The sequence below is a fragment of the Euwallacea fornicatus genome, chromosome 36 (genome assembly GCF_040115645.1).
Source record: "Euwallacea fornicatus isolate EFF26 chromosome 36, ASM4011564v1, whole genome shotgun sequence".
NCBI lineage: Eukaryota > Metazoa > Arthropoda > Insecta > Coleoptera > Curculionidae > Euwallacea > Euwallacea fornicatus.
This window is the reverse complement of record NC_089576.1, coordinates 223,935-243,499: the sequence shown is the minus strand read 5'-3', so window position 1 is coordinate 243,499 and position 19,565 is coordinate 223,935. Positions and strand designations below refer to the sequence as shown.

The 19,565-nt window shown below is 35.4% G+C and overlaps 3 protein-coding genes across 7 annotated transcripts in view; 2 read left to right on the top strand and 1 right to left on the bottom strand.

The window, feature by feature from the left end:
- Nucleotides 1-112: 112 nt before the first annotated feature.
- GCC185 (GRIP and coiled-coil domain containing 185 kDa) lies at nucleotides 113-5,122 on the bottom strand. The gene is made up of 6 exons (XM_066300515.1): nucleotides 3,536-5,122; nucleotides 1,688-3,302; nucleotides 1,294-1,474; nucleotides 1,016-1,244; nucleotides 742-965; nucleotides 113-347 (listed from the first exon to the last, which is right to left on the bottom strand). The coding sequence occupies exons 1-6, from the start codon at nucleotides 4,971-4,973 to the stop codon at nucleotides 174-176; spliced, it is 3,861 nt and encodes a 1,286-aa protein (XP_066156612.1). The 5' UTR covers nucleotides 4,974-5,122; the 3' UTR covers nucleotides 113-173.
- A 368-nt stretch (nucleotides 5,123-5,490) lies between these two features.
- Nucleotides 5,491-7,522, top strand: LOC136349155 (26S proteasome non-ATPase regulatory subunit 5). The gene is made up of 6 exons (XM_066300524.1): nucleotides 5,491-5,803; nucleotides 5,919-6,306; nucleotides 6,361-6,607; nucleotides 6,666-6,854; nucleotides 6,905-7,192; nucleotides 7,246-7,522. Exons 1-6 carry the CDS (start codon nucleotides 5,622-5,624, stop codon nucleotides 7,437-7,439), a joined length of 1,488 nt encoding a protein of 495 aa, XP_066156621.1. The 5' UTR covers nucleotides 5,491-5,621; the 3' UTR covers nucleotides 7,440-7,522.
- Nucleotides 7,523-7,811: 289 nt separating this feature from the next.
- LOC136349154 (serine/threonine-protein phosphatase 6 regulatory ankyrin repeat subunit B) overlaps nucleotides 7,812-19,565 on the top strand; it is a 46,690-nt gene continuing 34,936 nt past the window's right edge. For 3 of the 5 annotated variants that reach the window (XM_066300521.1, XM_066300520.1, XM_066300517.1), the window contains exons 1-2: nucleotides 13,002-13,155; nucleotides 19,326-19,512. In XM_066300521.1, the coding sequence (XP_066156618.1) occupies nucleotides 19,431-19,512 (82 nt within the window). In that variant the 5' untranslated portion in view covers nucleotides 13,002-13,155; nucleotides 19,326-19,430. Of the gene's footprint in view, nucleotides 8,123-9,369; nucleotides 10,396-13,001; nucleotides 13,156-19,325; nucleotides 19,513-19,565 lie in introns of those variants that run through there. The other 2 variants (XM_066300519.1, XM_066300518.1) reach the window with 2 other exon arrangements.

Genomic DNA, 19,565 nt, shown 5'->3' with positions numbered 1-19,565 from the left:
CGAACACAAATTTAAATCGCCAAAAACCGACTCTTTACTTAACAAAATCTCATTTAAGGGTAAATTGTTAAACACCTAGTTAGTTTTGGTAGTAATAAAAAAAAATCTATAATAATAATAAATAAAATTTTATTTTCATTTGGATTTAGGCCTAAAATACATATATAATAAATCTATTGCGGTTTATTGGGAGACCATAACGGCAAGTAGTTTGCCCACGCTTTTAACCCTGGTTCACCTTTGGCTACCATGGTCAGTTTCTGTGTTTCTTCAGGGCTTAGTTTTAATATTGTATTTAGTACTGGAACCAACCGGACCCTTTCATCGCCGCTAGTTAATGTAACAAACTGAAACAAATAGAAACTTCAATAATTCATTTTGGAAAAAATATATAAGTATCACCAGTTCAAATGGTAATAGGGATTGTGTAAGATGCAGAAGAACCGTACAAGATTTAGCATGCCTCCGACAAAGACTAACGAATTACAGCGAAGGTAGCGAAATCGATACTAATCTGAACATCCAGGTGAAGGCGTCGGCTAGATTGACCTTGCCCATTTTGTTGGTCTTTGTCAAAGGTATATTAACACGTGTGTGGTTCTTCTCTCACTTACATAATTCCTAGGTTTCCATTTGAACTGGTGATATCTCTATAATCAAATTAAATTAACAGTTTTAATTGACGTCCTTTTAGAGGAAGACAGAAAATTCTCAAATAATACAAATACACGAATAACTTACTTTAAAAACTACATTCTTCATATACTCTAAATTCTCAGCGTGTTGCTCCCTTTCAACAGACCTCTGTTGCCTCCTAATTTCCTCTTTAAGCACCTTGTTCATCTGAACGTGCTTCGCCAAATCCTGCTCCGTATCCGATAATAACGCCGTTAAATGAATTATTTTAGATTCCTGTTCCACTAACGATTTTTTCAAGTGTACAACCTCATCATCAGATTTGGAATCTAAAAAAAAGCATTAGAACACGAAAAATTCAAACGAACTTTTTACTTACCCAGCAGTCTTTCCAAGGGGATTGGGTGAACATTGTTCAACGCAGGATTACTTTCTACACTCTCAGATCCCTCTCCTTCTTCTCGAGGCATGTTGGGATGCACAGGAATGGTTTCTGGGGAAGGAGTTTTCTCAATTCGACTTTGCAGCTCTATAATTTCTCTATTGTGACGCACTTCTTGCTCTGATAACTGCTGGCGATAGCACTGGGATAAAGTTTCGGCATGTACCTGGGAAGATTTATGATAAGGATACATTAAGATAAGTAGATAAAAATACCTTGAGGTTTCGAATAGTCTCTGCTTGCTCATTAAGAGCTTTCTGATGCTTTACACTGAGCTGTTCATTATATATTTTAAGTTCATCCACTTCAGTTTCTAATTCCAGTGAGAGTTTTGCTAAACGGTCTTTCTCAAATGTGAGTTTTTTGTTGTTAATATCTTGATTTTCTAGTTTTTCACTAGAACAAATAATTATTATGATAATATGTCCAATATTGTGTGTGATCGGATGGAAATGACGGTTAATAAATTAAAAATTTATCTTTGCAGTATTTTAGTTGGTAAGAATCACAAACAAAATTTTAAAATCGGTTTCTCTTAATATCACTAACTGTTATGTTAAGTTTTTTCTCCCACACGCAACTCGTACTTTTCTTTGAATCTCAACTTACCCAATGTGCTTAAGTTCCTCCTTCAATTTAACAACTTCCTCTCTACATGAACTGAGCTCTTCACTTAATTTCTCCTCCAATCCAAGATCCCGGTTTTGATTTTTCTTTAACACACTCTGCGCCCGCACCTTGTAAGTCTCGTAATCGCCCTTAATAGCCCCTAACTCATCTTCCCTTAACTTCAACACATCTTGAGCGTCTCTCAAGTGTTGCTGAGTACTTGACAATTGGTTCCTCAATTGATCTCTTTCACATTTCAAAAGATTGAGTGATTTTTGGTGCTCAGCTATAACTTTGGAGAGCTCAGTTGAAAGTTCTTCATTCTCAGATCGAACAGTTTCCAACAGCTTCATAACATCTAGGATTTTAATCTCTTTTTGCTGCACAATATCTTCCAGGTTTGATATAGTTTTCTTGTAGGTGTTTATTTCTTGATTAGTAGAATTACCCAGATTCTCTTCTTCTTGAATTCTTTCTTCTAAAGTTTTGTTTTGTTCTCTCAATGCATTCGTTGTGTTTTTCTGAAGATCCAGTTGAGTTTGTAAGTTACCAATTTCGCTGTTCTGCTTGTCTATCTTCAATGTAAGCTCTTTCACGCTTCTTTCATAGTCCTGCATTTCCAAGTTAAGCACAGAGTTTCTCTTGCTTTCTGTGCTGGACTGTTCCAATAGATTTTTGGTTTGTTTGTGACTCTCCTCCTCAATTTTTAACTGATTAGCCATTTTCTCCATTTCTTCTTCCAACTTTATGATTTTACCCTCAGCATCTTTGAGCAATAAATTTTTGGCTTCAAGTTCTTTCCTCAAAGTTTTAACTTTGGCTCCAACTTCCTTTTTCCAGTTTTCAACAGTTTGTTTTTCAGTGCTGAGTACATCAATTTCTTTCTTCAAATTGCTAATTGTTTCTTCATTTTCCACTAACAACTGCTTGTCTTTGGAAATCGTCTCGGCCACTGAATTCAGCTTGGAGAGGTATTGTTTATTTTCTGTCTTAACCTGGTCTAAATTATCTTGTAGCTCATCTATTTGGTTTTGAAGATTATGAATCGTTTTTACGTTATTTGATTGCTTCTTCATTAAATCTTCGTTTTCTCTTTGTGATTGGCCAATAATATTCACTTGGTCTCTGATTTTTGCTTTCAGTTTAATTGCCAAAGTGCGAAGCTTTCCATATCTTTCTTCCCAAGATCCTTCTAGATCTTTCAAGCGACTTGCCTCTTCTGATCTAGAAATCGTGGAAGTGGACATATTCTCACTTTCTGCATAGCTTGTTTCATATGAAGTTTCTTTTAAATTTGCAACTTCTGTTTTCAAATTAGCAATCTCTATGTCTTTAGATGAATCATTATGTATGTTACTTTGCTGTTTGAGTATTTGTAGTTCACTTTGTAGTGCTCTAATAGTTGCTTCTTTTTCACTAATTGAATCTACATTTCGGTTTGCTTGTGACTCATACACCTGCAATTTTTTCTTAATTTCATCACAGTGTGCCTCAAGTTGGGATATAATTTCTCCTCTCTCTTTTAATGCGTGATTCATTTGATTCATTTCCATGAGAATCTCGGAATTTTCTCGTTTTAGGTTTACTCTGTTTTCTGGAGATGTTGAGGGCATATCTTGAAATTAAATAATTTTTAAATATTGCAATCATTTTTATGACTGGACAAATTTAGATAATTTTCAACATAGTTTTTAATGAATGTGAAAAGTATACAAATTTAGCAAAAGTATATAGACTTTATTAGCCTGAATTAAAGTTATCTAGAAACCTTATCTAAACTCATAATTTAGTGAGATAAATTTTTAGTGATTATTTTTACTTTCACCTATTCAAAAAAGTTATATTTACCTTTCTCTGTAATTTGAGCACAATCGTTTACCTGCACTCTTTCTTGAACACTTTCTATTTCCTCCTTCAAAATGGTAACTTTTTTCTCTAAAATCTTATTAGCTTGGGCCAATCTAAGGATCTCATCACCAGACTGATCTGCCAATCTTCTCTCAGTATCCATAAATTTCTTTAAGGCCTCATTCAACATATCTACTTCCTTCCTACTTAGAATCAACGCCTCAGATGCTTGCTGAAGCTCCACATTCTTTTCTACCAGTTGTTGTTGGAATGTCTCACTCAATTTCTTGCTCTCTTCAAGCACTTTAATACTTTTAGTGGTTTCTTCAATGATGCTTGTTTTCAAAGCTAATTCTCTAATATATTCATTTATGCTATTATTTAGTTTGTCAATCTCAGTTTTATAATTTTCTGTAAGTGTTTCAATGTTGTTTTGAGTTCTCAGATTTTCCTTTAATTCCCTATTTTCTGCTTCAAATCGGTCCATTTGTATTTTTGTCTCGTCTTTAAGTAACCTATTTTCTTCCTGGAGATCTCTGACTATCATAATAAGTTGTTGGCTTGCAGTTAGAAGTTGGTCTTTCCAATCTTTTATTTGCTCTGTGTATGCTTTAAAGATCTGTAAGACTTGATTTTTCTCTTGTTTAATTTCTTTGGACATCAAAATGAATTTCTTAAGTTTTGAGTGATATATTGCTACTTTGTCCTTTAGTTTATCATTAACGTTCTCCATATCCTTTAATTGCTGATTAAAATTATCATTTTTAAGTTTAAGTTCATTTATTTTCTTAATATGACTATTACAATTTTCATTGCCTTTATTTCTACTGCTACTGCTAATAATTTTTTCAGCTTGCAATTCTTGTGTTAGTTCCAATACCTCATTTTCTCTCATTTTTAAATTATCATTAAGTTTCTTAACTTCCTCTAAACTTACTTCTAATTTTTTCTGTAAATCCATTATGGTTTCTCCATTAGATTTCTCCAGTTCCAATAATTTCTCTTTCTGTTCTATACCTAATTTATGAAGTTCTGAAATCTGAGCTTCCAGTGTGGACATATCAGAAATAAGCTGCTCATTCTCGTCTTCAAGTCTTTTTAGTTGTCTGTTGTAGGAAGTGTTCTCAGTTTCTAATAATTGTATTTGGTTTAATAACGAATTGTGGCTAATTTCAGAATGTTTGTTTTTTAATTGAAGGTCTTCGATTTGAGTAACTAAAGACAACTTTTCATTTGTTAATGTATTAATTAGCTCTGTGCTAACGTCATTTGTAAGTTGTTTGTCCAGTTGTTCCCGTAAATTGTTATTCTCTTCTTGCAGGGTTTCCTTGGAGATCTTGGCCTTTACGGCCAAAGCGATAAGGTTTTTGCATTTCTTGAGTAATTCTTCCCTTGACAACTCTTCTAAGTTGACTTTTTTACTTTCTTGGGATTCCATCTCTCTTGCTATTAATTGAAATGACTAAAAAATGGCTTTAAATTACATTTTAACACCCAAAATATCCACTTTGTGACACATCTTCAGATTTTAAGAATTTTTGACACCTGATTAGTAAATAAACTTTTGTTTTTTTTTGTTAGCGAACCTGATTATTGTCAGTTTTGTTTAATTATTTTCATGTTGGCTGTAAGCGTGTAAAGAGAATCGTTCCAGTTACACCTTCATCTCAATATTAGTAATTTCTTCCATTATTAATTAAATTATAAGTATAAAATAATTTTTAAGCTAATAAAAAATCTTCAGTAACCAAAGCCAAGCTATTCAACTTTCTGATCTTGATTGATAGATTCAAGAATACCCCTTCAGGTCTCAGGTACGACGAACCTTTTTAAATTAATGACAAAACGTTTTCAACTCTTTATCAAACGATTACACCAACCGACCATCACCATTCCTTGAAAAGCGAAGCACCTTCAGGAAGCATGCGCATTCACGATAAATTTGACAACCAGCTGACGGCACTGGTTATCAGCATTACATTAGGAAAACTTTATTATTTGTAAACAGTGACACGACAAAAAGATCAAAACCCTGAGAAAGACGAATTTAATTTAGTTATTTCATATCAAATAATCGTTTGAAGAAATGGCCTCAGACGAGGAATGGTTCACCAGTAAATTGTCCAATTTATCACAGGAAGATCTGCGAATGTCAACCTTAAGTGAGCTGAGAGATCATCTCAAAGCGTTGCCTCATGAGGAAACATCCAGAATTTCCAACTCTTTACAACTTCCTGTGGTATTTGATTGCTTGAATGATTCCAATTCGTAAGTATAGTAAAGGTAGAGTAAAATTGTTACTTTCCAATACCCACAAATTATCAATATTTCAATTTAAAAAGTAAGAAATAGTGACTTTTTTACATTAAAAAAATCTTTTCAGAGAACAGGTGGATTTAGCATGTGAAGTGCTCTCATTATGTCTCAGCAGTTTACATCTCGGTGAAAGCACCACCAAATACAAAACCTCTTTAGAAAGAGCACTTACTCATCCTTACCACACAGTCAAACTTATGGCTCTTAAAGAAATTGAACGGTCAATTTCCAATGAAGAGGCTTTGTGTTCCTTATGTGAACAATCTGCATTGATAAATAATATTGTATTATGTCTGGGAGATAATCATTTAGGGGTAGCAAAAAAGGCTGCTGATATCATAATTGCCCTGGGGAATACTGTTCCTGGAGCCAATAAAATTACTAGTAATGAAGTGCTGCTGCAACTTGAAAGGGTAATGAGTATCAGTGAAGTTGTGCGACTTAGGGTGTTTGAGGTATAAAATAATACAACATGGTTTTCTTTCTTTTTGATTAATCTTCTTGTTCAGATTATCATAACAATTTCAGCAGAATCTACTCATAGCTTCAATACCTTTAAATCCACGGGTCTAATTCCAAAAATTATTGATGAGCTTGGAAGTAACGATGTGTTATTTAAAATGAATATTATAGAGATTTTGTCCCAGTTTGTTAGAAGTGAACATGGGTATATGTTTTTGGAACAAACTGGGGTTTTAAGCAAGATATTTTCTTGGGTAACTGAAGATGAAGTTACTACACAATTGTGTCAGCCTGGTTAGGTTTTCCATTATTTATTAACATTACCCTAAAATCAAAATTCTATGCTCTTTAGGAATTTTAAAGTTTTTTGGTCATGTAGGGCATCTAAAACCTAGAGAATTGTTGGCTAAGCACCCATTGGTGTTTGATCATTTATTTTCCAACATTGAAAGCAGTGATTTGACTATTATTGGAGTTTCACTAGATGTGATCGGGTACATTGGTCAAACTTGTCAAGGGAAAGTTGCTCTGGATTCTATGGGTAATTACTCTGTAATTAATGGTTAAGCCAAGCCAGCCCAAAAATTGTAGGAATCAAAATGGAGGGAACTATAAGAACCATTTCAAAACTTTTACCATCTCTGCCTACAGAAACACGCATTCGGGCTCTGAGTTGTATAGAAAATCTCTTGCGCGATAGCAGACTTGATATAATACAAATAACAGAAAAATGGTTCAAACTTCTTGGGGCGGAACCCATGGAAGTTATTACTAAATATGCCAAAAATCCTTTTTCAGAGTTACGTTTAGCGGGACTGGGGGTTTTAAACGCCATTTCTGGGCAGATTTGGGGACAAGAAGCCATTAAAAACACTCCAGGTATTTTAGTACTAGGCAATTACTTTAACGGTGCAGGAAGATTTCTTTTTTAGGTTTAGTTGAATTTTTACTCGACCGAAGCATTGAAACTATAAAAGATTGTAAAGAAGCCAAATATGAAATTGTTAAATTATTGTCGCAAGGGCAAGTTTTTGATCGCAGCACTCAAGAAAGGCTCGAAGCGTTTGTTAAGGAAGGGCCGTTTTATGTTCATGCAGTGACTGAAGTTGCTGTAGAAGGGGATTAATCTATAATGACTTAAATTTATTATACATACGTTTTCACAGCTTGGAGTGCTTTAATACATTAATTTTTTATTGCAAATCAAAATGTGTTTCTTTTTAAGTGTAATTATGCCTAGAAATCAAAACTGTTCCCACAAAACCAGCAAAGTATCTCCTTATTCCACTTCCTCTTCTTTTTGGGCGCTTCCTAATGCATACATCAGTGTTGGTGCAGAGAACATGTTTTGTTCGCGGTTTTACTTCATATTTTTTCGTTAAAACATTAAAACTATCAAGGCGTAATGAAATTCGTTAATACATTTCCTAATTACGACACGTTGAAAGTGACTCAAAAACATATTGACTCGTTTGGGGCGACAAGCAGTTTGATTGATTTAATTTGGTATTTTTTATTATGGAAACAGAACTTGACTCATTTGAGTACGTTCAAATCGACACGTCATTTGACAATGACGCGTCACGCGGGGTCACGCTTTGGGTTAAGAAGGCTTTGGAAACAAAAGAATAACGCGTCATTTGACAATGTTAATGGCGTCTTCCCGATTCCTTCCGTTTCGTTCGCGGAATTTATCAAATTTCAACTGAAAATATGAACAAAATTTGGTAAAAATTTGTGCGGTGATTAAGATTAATTAAATAGAAACGTAGTGACTCTTCGTCCGAGATTGCGCTCGATCGAAAACAGGTAAATACCGATGTACTATGTATCTGTCACAATATGCAGAGATTATTTTAAATCAAGTGAAAAATGATAAAACTTGTCAGTTGTTCAATCTGATTCTCCAAGTTGTTTAATATCCGCACGTTCTTTTCGCACAACACGCCATAGTTAAGTAAATACAAAAATGAACCTAAACTGACTCCCGAGTTGTTTTTTTTACACTTGTTGAATCCCAGTTTGCAATACCAAACCGTTATAATCGAGGTTTAAATGGTGGGCCAAACGATCGAATATTGTGATAACGAAATCCTCCCCTTTTGCTGTTTTGAAACGGAGGAAGTCCATGATTTCGAGAGACAAGGAACTTTCAAAAGAATGACAGAACGCAATTTTTAAATCGTGACTTTAATCTAAAATAGTAAGTCCAAAGAGAGTAGCTCTGATAATAGAAGATAAATTTCACGGAAGAAAATGGGATGCGATATACATATTTCGCATTTCCTACGTCATTGCTCCGGCCCCCTCATTAGATTAGCTTTGCAGGAACGTCACGAGAAAGGCCCAAAGTTTTTCTTTTCGAATCAGCATTTCGTAAATTTTACGGAAATGGAAACGAAATTATGACCAATAATTAAGTAAAAAGAGTAAAATTTTAGTTAGTTTGGACTAGATGTTTAAAGTTTGGACGTTTACTTTACCAATGCCGTTTATAGAAACACGTCACCGAGATACACTGCTATTTCCAAGACGAACAAAAATGTTTCTAAATAGGATTGGAAAAGTTAAGATGTATTACTTGCTTATTTATCGGTTTTTTAAATCATAATAATAAGAACAGGACAATTAATCGTTTTAGTAATTAACACTAATTAAGATTAATTTTTTTTCTGCCTCATCAAAGGCCCACCTCCCCACTGAACCTAATGCGAGGAAAACTACTGTCGCTATTAAATAAAGTCCTGCTGTTACGTAGGATACGATTTGTCACTACTGCAGAGTTTGGAAAGCGTAAATAAATTAGTTTAAATATTGACGGCCTAGATGGTTTCTAAGTGGCAACCTTTCTGCATAAAGTCCCGCAGCATCGGAAAGCCATTGACGACATTTTCCAAATACTAACAGCGCATCGGTTTTTTTCACAAAAAAAATATATATTTTTTTAAATTGCATTTTTTAAGACTAAAAATAACTTTTAGACTCCAAAAATGCAAAAATTATGGAGCATTACGTTTAAAAATCGAAAGTTGAGGCCACTTTCGGTTAAACCAGAATTGCTAGATAAAGGTCATTAATGCCAATCAATCGGCTCTATTCTCATATATGTAGCTTCTCTCTAAATTTTAACTTTCTAAGTTTAAAAACAAAAAATTTATAAAAGTGAGCCATCTTCTTGAATCACCCGGTATAATATGTGATGTATAGCATATAAAGCAATAAAAAATTGTTCCCCTCGTAATCGAGAGGTCCGAGCGTTTTTGTACATTTTCATGCCAAATATTAAAAATAGAGGTATAAAATTTTCCTCAGATCACCCTATATGTGTTACGCGTATGCATTTGTAATAATACATTTGTTTCGGTTGTGTCGCGATACAAGTTACAAGTGTCGATTAATGGCCATGAATCTCGTAAAATCGAGATATCTCAGTGGCGTATAAAAATTTATCGATGGGCGGTGAGGTTGATTGAGTCAGAAAATTCTGAAAAGTTTGCAGAACTTGCGAAGTTTTTCACTTACAGGACTTGCTTCCTTCCGGAATAGGTAATTTAAATTAAGCGAAAATCTTAAAATTTAACAATTTTTTCATAAAATACACTGTTAATTACTATATTCACTATTTTAGGTTTCTACATGTCTCAAACTTGTAGGAAAGATTTCTACGATCTAGTGTTATGAGAAATTCAGGCCCGGTGCTTATGCATTCTGAGTCTATATGTATATTCTAACGAATTTCCCACATTGTAAAACGTTTAAATTAAGGTCATTATAATAAATGGTTGTTTCCAAAAACTCATATGCACTAATAGAGGCGACAAATTTGAAAGTTGCCCTAAAGGAGAATTGATCGATTAGGAACATCAGGAACAGGGAGTCGAAGTTTGGGTCTAGACCGGCACGGTACAAGGCTTCGGGACTTCGAAGTCCTGGGAGCACGTGGGAACACGGCCAACCTTTGTTTATGGAGTTGTTCACGATTTTGGTGAGCAAAAAATTATCCAAGTTAGTAACGACGGGATGGGTATCGAGTCATTAGACGGCCCTTTCACTACCCAATATAGACCTTAAGAGGTCTTAAGGTAAAGACATTTGTATTGTATTTATTTGTTCAGTTGTTGTAGTAGATATTCTTAAATTATTTTTTATTTTTAGTTCTAAGACAGTAGGCCAATAAAATTGAATGTTATTGACCTTAATGTCTTTGTGTTTTCCTTACATCCTGTTGTTGTAATCTTTCGAAAGTGACCTCCTTTCGAGAGTAAGCGAAGCCCTTTCGTTCGTGACGTTATAATCAAAATGTGTTTGCACTGAGACTTTTCTCCCCTTAGACCTGTTACAGATCTCCTGTCACTTTACGCACAGGCTTGCTGCACACGTAACATTTTTTTAAACCTTAAAGCACGTCGCAATAAACGCATCAGCACTCAATATAAAACGGGTTTACTCACTATTACAGCTATGTGCTCTATATTGTCGATTGTTAAAGGCTTCTACGTCTTTTATGAATTGAATTTTATTGGATCGGTATTAGCACCCCTGGTCTCTATTGTTATGCTTACAATAAACTTGTTTGTACAAAAACTGAAAGCGTCTCTAACAAGATCAATCGATACTATTATGGTTGATGACCTCATTATTTTATTCCTGTCTATGTAGTTTAATTCAAAATTTGGACAGAACAAAGTATAGGTGGTGAGTAGAACGAAGAGATCATATTCAGGAAAGATTTTAAAAAAATAAAAGGGCGCTTCGTGCTTTTGAGTAAGCTTCAAAAGGTTGAAGTAAGTTGTGCAGGGTGTTGCTTAATGGTATGCGTTATTTTAAGGTGAAATTCTACATGAAGAAATAATGACAGTTTGTCATATATATACTATATTCCGAAAATGCTCCGTTACAAAAATACAGGGCTGCAAATTTTTACGAAAAAATGGAATTTAATGAATATTTCCGAAGCCGCTTGAGATATATCAACGAAATTTGCTCCAAATTCCTGAACCTTTTAAAATATCCATCAACGTCTTATCGGAACTGGTAGTTTCCATAAACGTACATCAGAAGGTAGACCTCGAATTATACGAACACTTGAAATTGAGGAAGCGGCGCTGCACCAACTCGAAGAATATCCTGAGGCAAGTACAAGGAAGATCACTAGAAACTTGAATATTTGCCATCAAATTGTTCATAAACTTATACATTGTCTATAAACTTTATAGCCCTTTATAAATTGTCTTTACATACCAAATTTACATATCAACGCGTCGTGCCGCCCAATTAAAATCCTAACAAGATAGAACAAAAGGGGTGAAATATCTTCCTGCTCCTTTTCTAATGCCTTAATGGCATTAGAAAACCTTTAATGTTCATCTATTCAAACACATTTTGTGTTCTTTACGAAATAAGTTAAACGGATCAAAGTAGAGAGCAAGTTGGTTCGAAATTCCTTGAACTTTATAGGAATCTGTTCGTAGAACGCGTGCATCGACGGAAGAGCCCCAGTACCTTAATTCAAGTTAACATTTGTCGTCACGAACAACAGAAAACGTTTTTTAAAAGATCAAAAACCAAGCGAAGGATCCGGAAATGTCTGGATTTTTCTTTTCGATCATTAACTGCGAAGGCCGTAAGGTCTCAAAATCATTCACTAAGGACTGGTTTTTCAATGTTCAGTTGGGGAACGACGGGTATCAATTAAGAACTAACCGGCAGTTAAAGTTATACGGTTGAATGAAGGCCTTCCGTAGGCGTCAGCTTTTTTTAGCATGTGCTATTCCTCATAGCAGAGAACAAGAATTAATGCTTGATGTAGCGTGATGAAAATCTCCATTAAAAATTGAAAATCACAGTGCAATGAAAAGGAAATGGGGCTCGTAAAAGTAACTAAATATTGACAACGCTGAGTAAAACTGTCAAACTCTATTTACCAAAACTCCTAATGTTGCTTCTGCTCCTAATTTTCCTACAACGCTGCCCGGAGTCGGTTTGATAATGTTAATCGCAGTCATGGCACTTTCTAAACTGTAATGTTCACGGAAACCCTTTAAAATTTAAAATAGAAGCTAACTTTCTTCTAAAATCTATTAACTCCTTTTTGTACGTCACAATTGTTATTTTAATTTTTTCGATTAAAATTTATGTTTTTGAAAAGTAAAACTGTGTCTTCCTCCATTGCTTTCAAGTACTCTGGTTCATTTGAGCGCTTTCCCCTAAAATAACGTCAGCTGCCGCCTCCTAAATTTTCGTCCAAGGACTTTCTCAATAACTCTGTAGATTTTCAAATCGGTTTCATATTGATGAAAATAATATCTTAATCTGAACGTGCTGTATAGCGGAGACCGAGGGCTTCCCTATACACATACGTTTATGTCGCTTTAAAATAAGACCTTCCATCGAACGTCCGAGTCCCGTTAGTACAAGCCGATCCACCCTATATGTATATATCCTGACCTGGCCTATCGTTAACGTAAACTCTATCACTTTAGTGCACGTTAAGTACCTTATTAAAATGCAAACCTTATTAATAAATTAGCATTTGGCAGTGAAAAGGCAATCGAAGTACACGTAAAGGCTGGAAAATGTTTGTGTTGCTCGATGTCCGCTGATCGGACATCCATGATTATGGCTGCGCCTGCACGCTTCTTAAGGGACGCATACTTGTCCGGCCATTTCAAAAGTTGGAGCCGGCAAAGTTTCCTCTTGTCCAGTGTCCGCCGAGGACGTTACTGTAACAGTGTCCTGCGATTGTTGACCAACGTTATTGTATTTTCTGGTGTGGAATAATTCGCTTCAATTGTCACAAAATTTGGAACGGGTTGGGTCAACTAGTGTTTTCGAACTTGAAGGTAAATTAGCAAAGTTAATTAATTAGCTTTATCGTATGTCAAGCACGAGGATCGGCAAGGCTGGGAGCAGGGAGGCCTCCAATTGCTTTGAGATCAGTACAATAGCAATCGCATTATTATTATATTTAAGAAAAAAACTGTTTAAAACATAACTTTAATGTAGTGACCCAAATTTTCCCAGAACCGTCGGTAAAACCCTATGCTATCCGATTTTTCAAACTACTGGTAACATTGCCAGCGAGATTGTTCTCGTGGAAATAAAGAAATTAGCAAACACTTGACTGTGATTTGGTCGTTCGAATGGAAATCGTCTAGTTGGCAAAGTTGCTAGGAGTTTGAAAAAACGAGCTTTAGAATACTTGAGCTATTTGTTCTGGATAGTCAATTTTGTTGACCTTAAACGCCCTGCTGTATTCTAATAAGTTCTGGAAATATTCAGAAGAAACAGGTGGCCCAAAAAGTAATTCTAAGTCATAATGTGTTTATAAACTGGCAATAAAAGTCAATAAAAATTGATATTTATTTGTTGTGTCATTCGTCAGTTCATTTATGAGCATATGAGTTTATTGCATACTTGGTACTTCAAAAGTATCGGACTAACTCTCGATTGGGGATGGAGAACATCTAACCAAGTGTGAAATTGCAAAAAAAAATTTTTAGAAGAGTTTGTTCAAGAGATGTGCCTTTTTGAAGACTTGATTTTTGTATTACATTTTTGTCAGTAGAGATCGTGTATGATTGAGTCGGTGGGTTTGGAAGCGGTTGATACAACAACGCAAATTTTCCTCTAAGAAAAAAAATTGCAAATTTCTTCATTAGAAGGCAAAAAACTTACTAATTAGCCATCAAGTTCAAAAAGAATTTTGACCGCATTGGCGAACAACAGACACTTAGGTGTGGATGGTCCTTAGGCAGGTTAGTAAGTCTCAAAGTTATTTATGTCGTCATTAAAAGTTTATGCAAATTCAGAGAAAAATTTATACGGTCCAACAATACTTTGATATATTACTTACTTTAAATAAGTATCAAGGTAAATACAGGGCTGGTGTAGTTACACATGGCCATTTTATTTATTGTCACAGTCACAAATTTATCGCCTTATTATTATTTATTATTTTTTTACCGCGTTAAGAACTATTCTGTAATGTCGCCGTTTCCGTCCACACTTAAACATTCTTACCTCTGAAACCCAGCATTTTAGATTTGTTCCACATATTTATGCTCTATCGCCAATCGAGAGTTGGTCCGATGCTTCTCAAACACCCTGTATATTTATATAATATTTATGAATATACAGGGTGTCCCACAAGTGTTTCATTATATTTCAGTGGGTAATAGTACATTGAAAAATAATATGACTCCCTACATAAACCATATTCCAATAATGCTTCATTAAGAAGATACAGGGTGTTAAACTTTACTTAAAAAATCTAACTTTTATTGATATATTCAAAACCGTTTGAGATATGTAAGTGAAATTTGGCATGTTTTGAGAGTTAATGTAGACGCATTTATTTATGCAAAAGGGCTATTTTTCGTTTCGCCAGTGACGTGCGTACGGGCACCTCTCGGCACATTTTTAAAGAAAAACATGGTGCGCCACTGCTTTTTATCAAAATAAAAATTATTTTTAGAAGTTTAATTTCATTTAGAAGAAAAATGCTCATTTGACTCTTTTTCGTCCGACGTACCGTTTGCCAGTAAAGAATTGAATACCGTCTATATGCACGATATTCTCTAAATGGTTTTAATAATATTAAGTTTGTTTTAAATATTATTAATTTGCTATAACATTATAGAAATTGTTAAAATTGGTGGCCATTTTGTTCAATACATAATTGAGCTCGCCTGTTCATTGATACTCTGATACGTTGAAATATTCCAGGTGTGTTTTAAGTTTAACACCCTGTATCTTCTTAATGAAGCAATATTGGAATATGGTTTATGTAGGGAGTCATATTATTTTTCAATGTACTATTACCCACTGAAATATAATGAAACACTTGTGGGACACCCTGTATATGAGTTCCTAGCCTTCATCGCTTTAAAATCTGGATTTTTATGAAGCAGTTCATGGAGCGAGATAGCAATTTTTGTGGAAAGAACAGTGCTTATTTCCACGTAGTCCTGTCACAATGCTGATTCTCTATGTTTAATGTTTCTCTCGATGTTCTGTTCTCACGTACATGCAGTTTTAGGGGAGCAATTCATCGACTTCTAATTCTTTTTATGAGCTTGACCTACCGTGGTCGTTAAAAAAAAAATCGAAATTTTGCCAAACGTCATCCTGGCAGTGTTATTATTAGTTTTAAATAAATTAAGTAATCGTGAACGCTGAAGAAAATTTTAGCCTCATTAGCAATAGAGACAAACCAAACTGATTCAGTCGTTTGTGCGGTCACATTTTCAGTTTAAATAAATTAAATTGTCGAAACCTTTACGACAATTTACTTTCGTATGACACCAACCGCCGAATTGTTTCAATATGCCGAAGGAGTTCCAGTTTTCATAACTTTCCCTTGAACGTTAAAATAACATTTCCACGCATAAAGGTTCGCTTAGAGAATATTTTCAGGCAATTTTGAAGTTGTGAAGGTAAAATTGAAAACGATCGGGAAATTCTAGGGCGACACGTTGATGTCCGTTCCACCATCATTATACGAGTGTTCTATTCCACAATTTATCTAGCAACTCATTTTTATTCCCTCCTAAAACGCTTTATCTAAAAAGTCCCATTACCTGACGGACTCGGCAACAATAAAAAACGCACTTTTCGTCCTTGTCTAACGTCTATTGATTATATTTCATTAATTACAATTTCGGTTCAAACCATTTTGTTTTGTTAAATATTTAATTGAGAATTGAGTAGACTCTGCCGACGTTTTAATTCAGGTTTCAGTCTCATTATTTATGCATATGTATTTGTCAAATTATGCCCTCGATACAGGGGCATAATTTATTATGCGTAGTGTTTCCACCAATTTTTCGAACATTGTTTTTCACAGGAGTCAATTTCATGGGGATTATGGAAACGGTAAAAGGCACAAGGCGACAAAAAATAATAAGGAATATGTGCGTTTTTGTGGCTGCCTCACATGAGATATCAATGTGGTGTCATTTGTGTGAGTCCTTGAATCGCATAACTTCTTCCTGTACCTCGGCCCATTTCAGAGATCCTCATACTGACCCTTCTCATATTCGGCGCAATTAACGTATGTCTTGTCTCGTTAGTCTTTTTTTTTTTTTTTTTTTTTTTTAGGGGCGCGACCCTGGGGCAAAAAATCTTGTCGGTAAGACGATACTGGTGCCCGTGCACCAGCCTGTGTGGGGTTTTCACCCACTAAAAAATACCCGTGTTTTAAGAAGTTTTCGAGCCCGTGCCCGAACAACCTCGATCTCGGTTTTGGGTCGCTTTGTTTTGACCTGTGTTTAAGAGAGACAAGCGGGACCGTCGCTTCTTACTCAGTCATCTCTTTGGGATCCTTTTTCCTCTTTTGAGGGGAGATGGTTTAGGTCCCCCCCTGATCTTTGGCTAGAATTTTCCCGCCGACGAGGGATTTTCTAGCATCTTTTATGTTGTTGTTGTGGTCCATTTTTGTTTGTCGGCTCTTTTTGGTCTTATTTCACAGTCGATGATGTCAAAGTCCCGAATTGCTTTCGGTCCTTGTTCATACATCGTTGTGAAGGCCTTTTTTACAAGTCCTGTAAAATAAATCCTGTAAATAAATTTTTGATTAATGTCCTGAAAGATCGTTAGTCTTGAAAACTGCCTTGTTTTTTCAGCTATGTCCCTTTTGCGCATGCCGAAAAGATTTTCTAAAAATGTCAATGTCATGATTTTCATACAGACTCGTGCAACGTGGGATACCATTGGCGGAAACGTTACCAGCAGACTGCATCTTTTCTTGCGTGTGATTTCGGGCCAAGTTCACAATCAGGACCGTCGAGTTGCCTCCTTGTGATTTAATTAAGATTCACTCCGATGTCTTTAACGAACTTGTAATACGATTTTATGTTGCATATGTTGTTACATCGATGAGGATTCTATGTTAACAACACAGTTCTGTACGGCCATCTGATACGGTTCTCATAATCTAGAGCAGCAAATGAATGATTATTTCGTTATTGATCAAGTGGATATATCCGGGCCAAACAACGTATTACCGAATGCTTTGGTAAATTGAGCAAAAGTTGGCTACAAAGTACACATTAAACATACGACGAATTTTAACACACAGCACGGGGTTTTACGTGTTAATATTTTACAAAATTGCGTGAAAACCAGGTAACTGAATAAATTTTGCAAAAAACGAGATTTGGTTTTGGAATGTGTCAAAGTTACCATATAGAATAAATGGTTAAAGAGTTTGATCATTTTTGGCTAGAACGATTGTAAAATCACTTTCTGCAGGTGCCTAAATGGGCCTCTTTCGTCATTGCGCTTTCCATGAAGAAATTTGAATAACAACGTTTTTAAACATTTTATTACCATGCATACGTATATAGGTACGTGGGGCATCTCGCTTCATGTACACGGTTAACCAGGCAACTCATTCATTAGAAAATGTTTGATTTCCCACCATCGTAGCCCAATGAAACTTGTTTTCAGACTAGAGTCAACCATTTTAAATACTAGTAAAATACTTTCAAAATGGCGGCACTATTGGTTGTACCGCAAGTAGCTACCAACTTTGTTATTTTAATCGAAACTCCGTAATGTTATTCTCATTTTCGGGCTCTTCGTGGAGTTTTAAGACCGCTTTGCGTGTAGTCTCTTATATTTAAAATGTGTCCTTTTCGAGTTATACCGGAAAATTTCGACAGGTGCAAGGTACCACTGAAATCGGTATTGTGGGTTAACTGCTGCCAACTTCGAGCCCGGCGTTCTCGGCCTCAAGGGTGCCTAGCAAACTACGTTTTAAAATGTCTCAATTTGAAAAAACATGTTATCCACGACCCCTGAAACGTGCTTCCGAAGTCGCATGAAGTTAAACCTCAGTAGCTTACATATTTTAAGTTGGACACCCTATAAATCAAAGCATTTTGGAGTTTGGAATTTAACTCTATATCAAATACTATTAAGGTTCCCTGGACCGATTCTGAACAAGGCGTACCACTTGAAATTAGTAAGTTATTGAGATTTGAAGCCATGCAACTCCAGAGCCATGTTTTGGGGACCGTGGAATTCTTTTTGTTAAATCGAAATACGTCAGAAACGAAGCTTACTAGGTCTTCTTTGAGCCCCAAAACACCGATTCCAAAATTCACAGGAGTTAGTGCGCAGTACCAATTTCAGTGAGGATTGTTCAGCTGCTAAAGTTTTCAAATTTTCCGGTATAACTCAGAAACGGTCGGTGTTAGACATAAAACACTTTTTTGGCCTTAAAATTTGACGATAAATCCAAAAACGACAGCGAAATTCCATGGATCTATTTGACATAATAAAGTTGACGGCTACGTCCGGTGTAGCCGAAAGTGCCGCCATTTTGAAAATTTTGACTTAGATTCAAAATGGTAGATTCTACTCTAAAACCAAGATTTATTGGGCTACGACGGTGGGATGTCAAAAGTTTCCTAATAAACGAGTTACATGGCTAACCCTTTACGTAAACCAAGCATGCGTAATAAGAGTCGATTTCAGTTTTATTATAAAAATTCCAAAGACTAGAGAGACAACGATTCATCATTAACTAACTTCTCAAATGTCTTCATTTAATGGTAGCAATCACATTTTAGAGCGTTTTCACAGGCCCAATAATGGATCCTTTTAACGCTAGTAGTTGAAAATCCCCTTTATTCCATTACAATATCACAACCTGAATTAACCAGAATTTCCTCGCTAATTTCATTCGTAGAACCGTCTCGTATATCAGCCATTAGCCACAGTAAAGTTCACCTCCCTCTTATATTCCCGAAATATTTTTTTGCTCAAAAATACCATTAAATCCTTGTGATTTAATTGACGTGAAGCTTTTGTATATACATATAACGTTTCTGGTTAGTTCAACATTAATTTTCCATCAAACGCAAAAAATCTCGTGGTGAACTTGCGGTGTGTCACGTTTTCAATTAGCACAGGCAACAGAAGTATACTCCTCAACTTTGAAAATATCATCAACTGTACGTGAATAAGACACAATAATCGAATCATGATTTTTTTTTAATTTCAGATTCAGTACCGCAGGGAAAAAGAGATGATCTTCAATAAAATCAGAAGTAGGCTCAAAGTGATTGAGCAACGTCATTAAGTCAAGAAAATACTATTTTGAAGTATAATGTTAAACTTATCTTCTAGAAAGAAATCCAACGACAATAAAGGATCTAATGGCTTATACGTACACAGCAACCCGCCGAGAAGTAAGTAGAGTAATATACGGACTTCAGAAGAACAAACCTTTTTTCCGGTAGAA

Coding starts and splice junctions, on each gene's coding strand:
- GCC185 (XM_066300515.1), bottom strand. CDS start 4,973: ATGGAATCCCAAGAAAGTAAAAAAGTCAACTTAGAAGAGTTGTCAAGG. Junction 3,303..3,535: donor TGCTCAAATTACAGAGAAAG/GTAAATATAACT, acceptor TTTAATTTCAAG/ATATGCCCTCAACATCTCCA. Junction 966..1,015: donor CCCCTTGGAAAGACTGCTGG/GTAAGTAAAAAG, acceptor GCTTTTTTTTAG/ATTCCAAATCTGATGATGAG.
- LOC136349155 (XM_066300524.1), top strand. CDS start 5,622: ATGGCCTCAGACGAGGAATGGTTCACCAGTAAATTGTCCAATTTATCA. Junction 6,608..6,665: donor TACACAATTGTGTCAGCCTG/GTTAGGTTTTCC, acceptor TATGCTCTTTAG/GAATTTTAAAGTTTTTTGGT. Junction 7,193..7,245: donor AGCCATTAAAAACACTCCAG/GTATTTTAGTAC, acceptor TTTCTTTTTTAG/GTTTAGTTGAATTTTTACTC.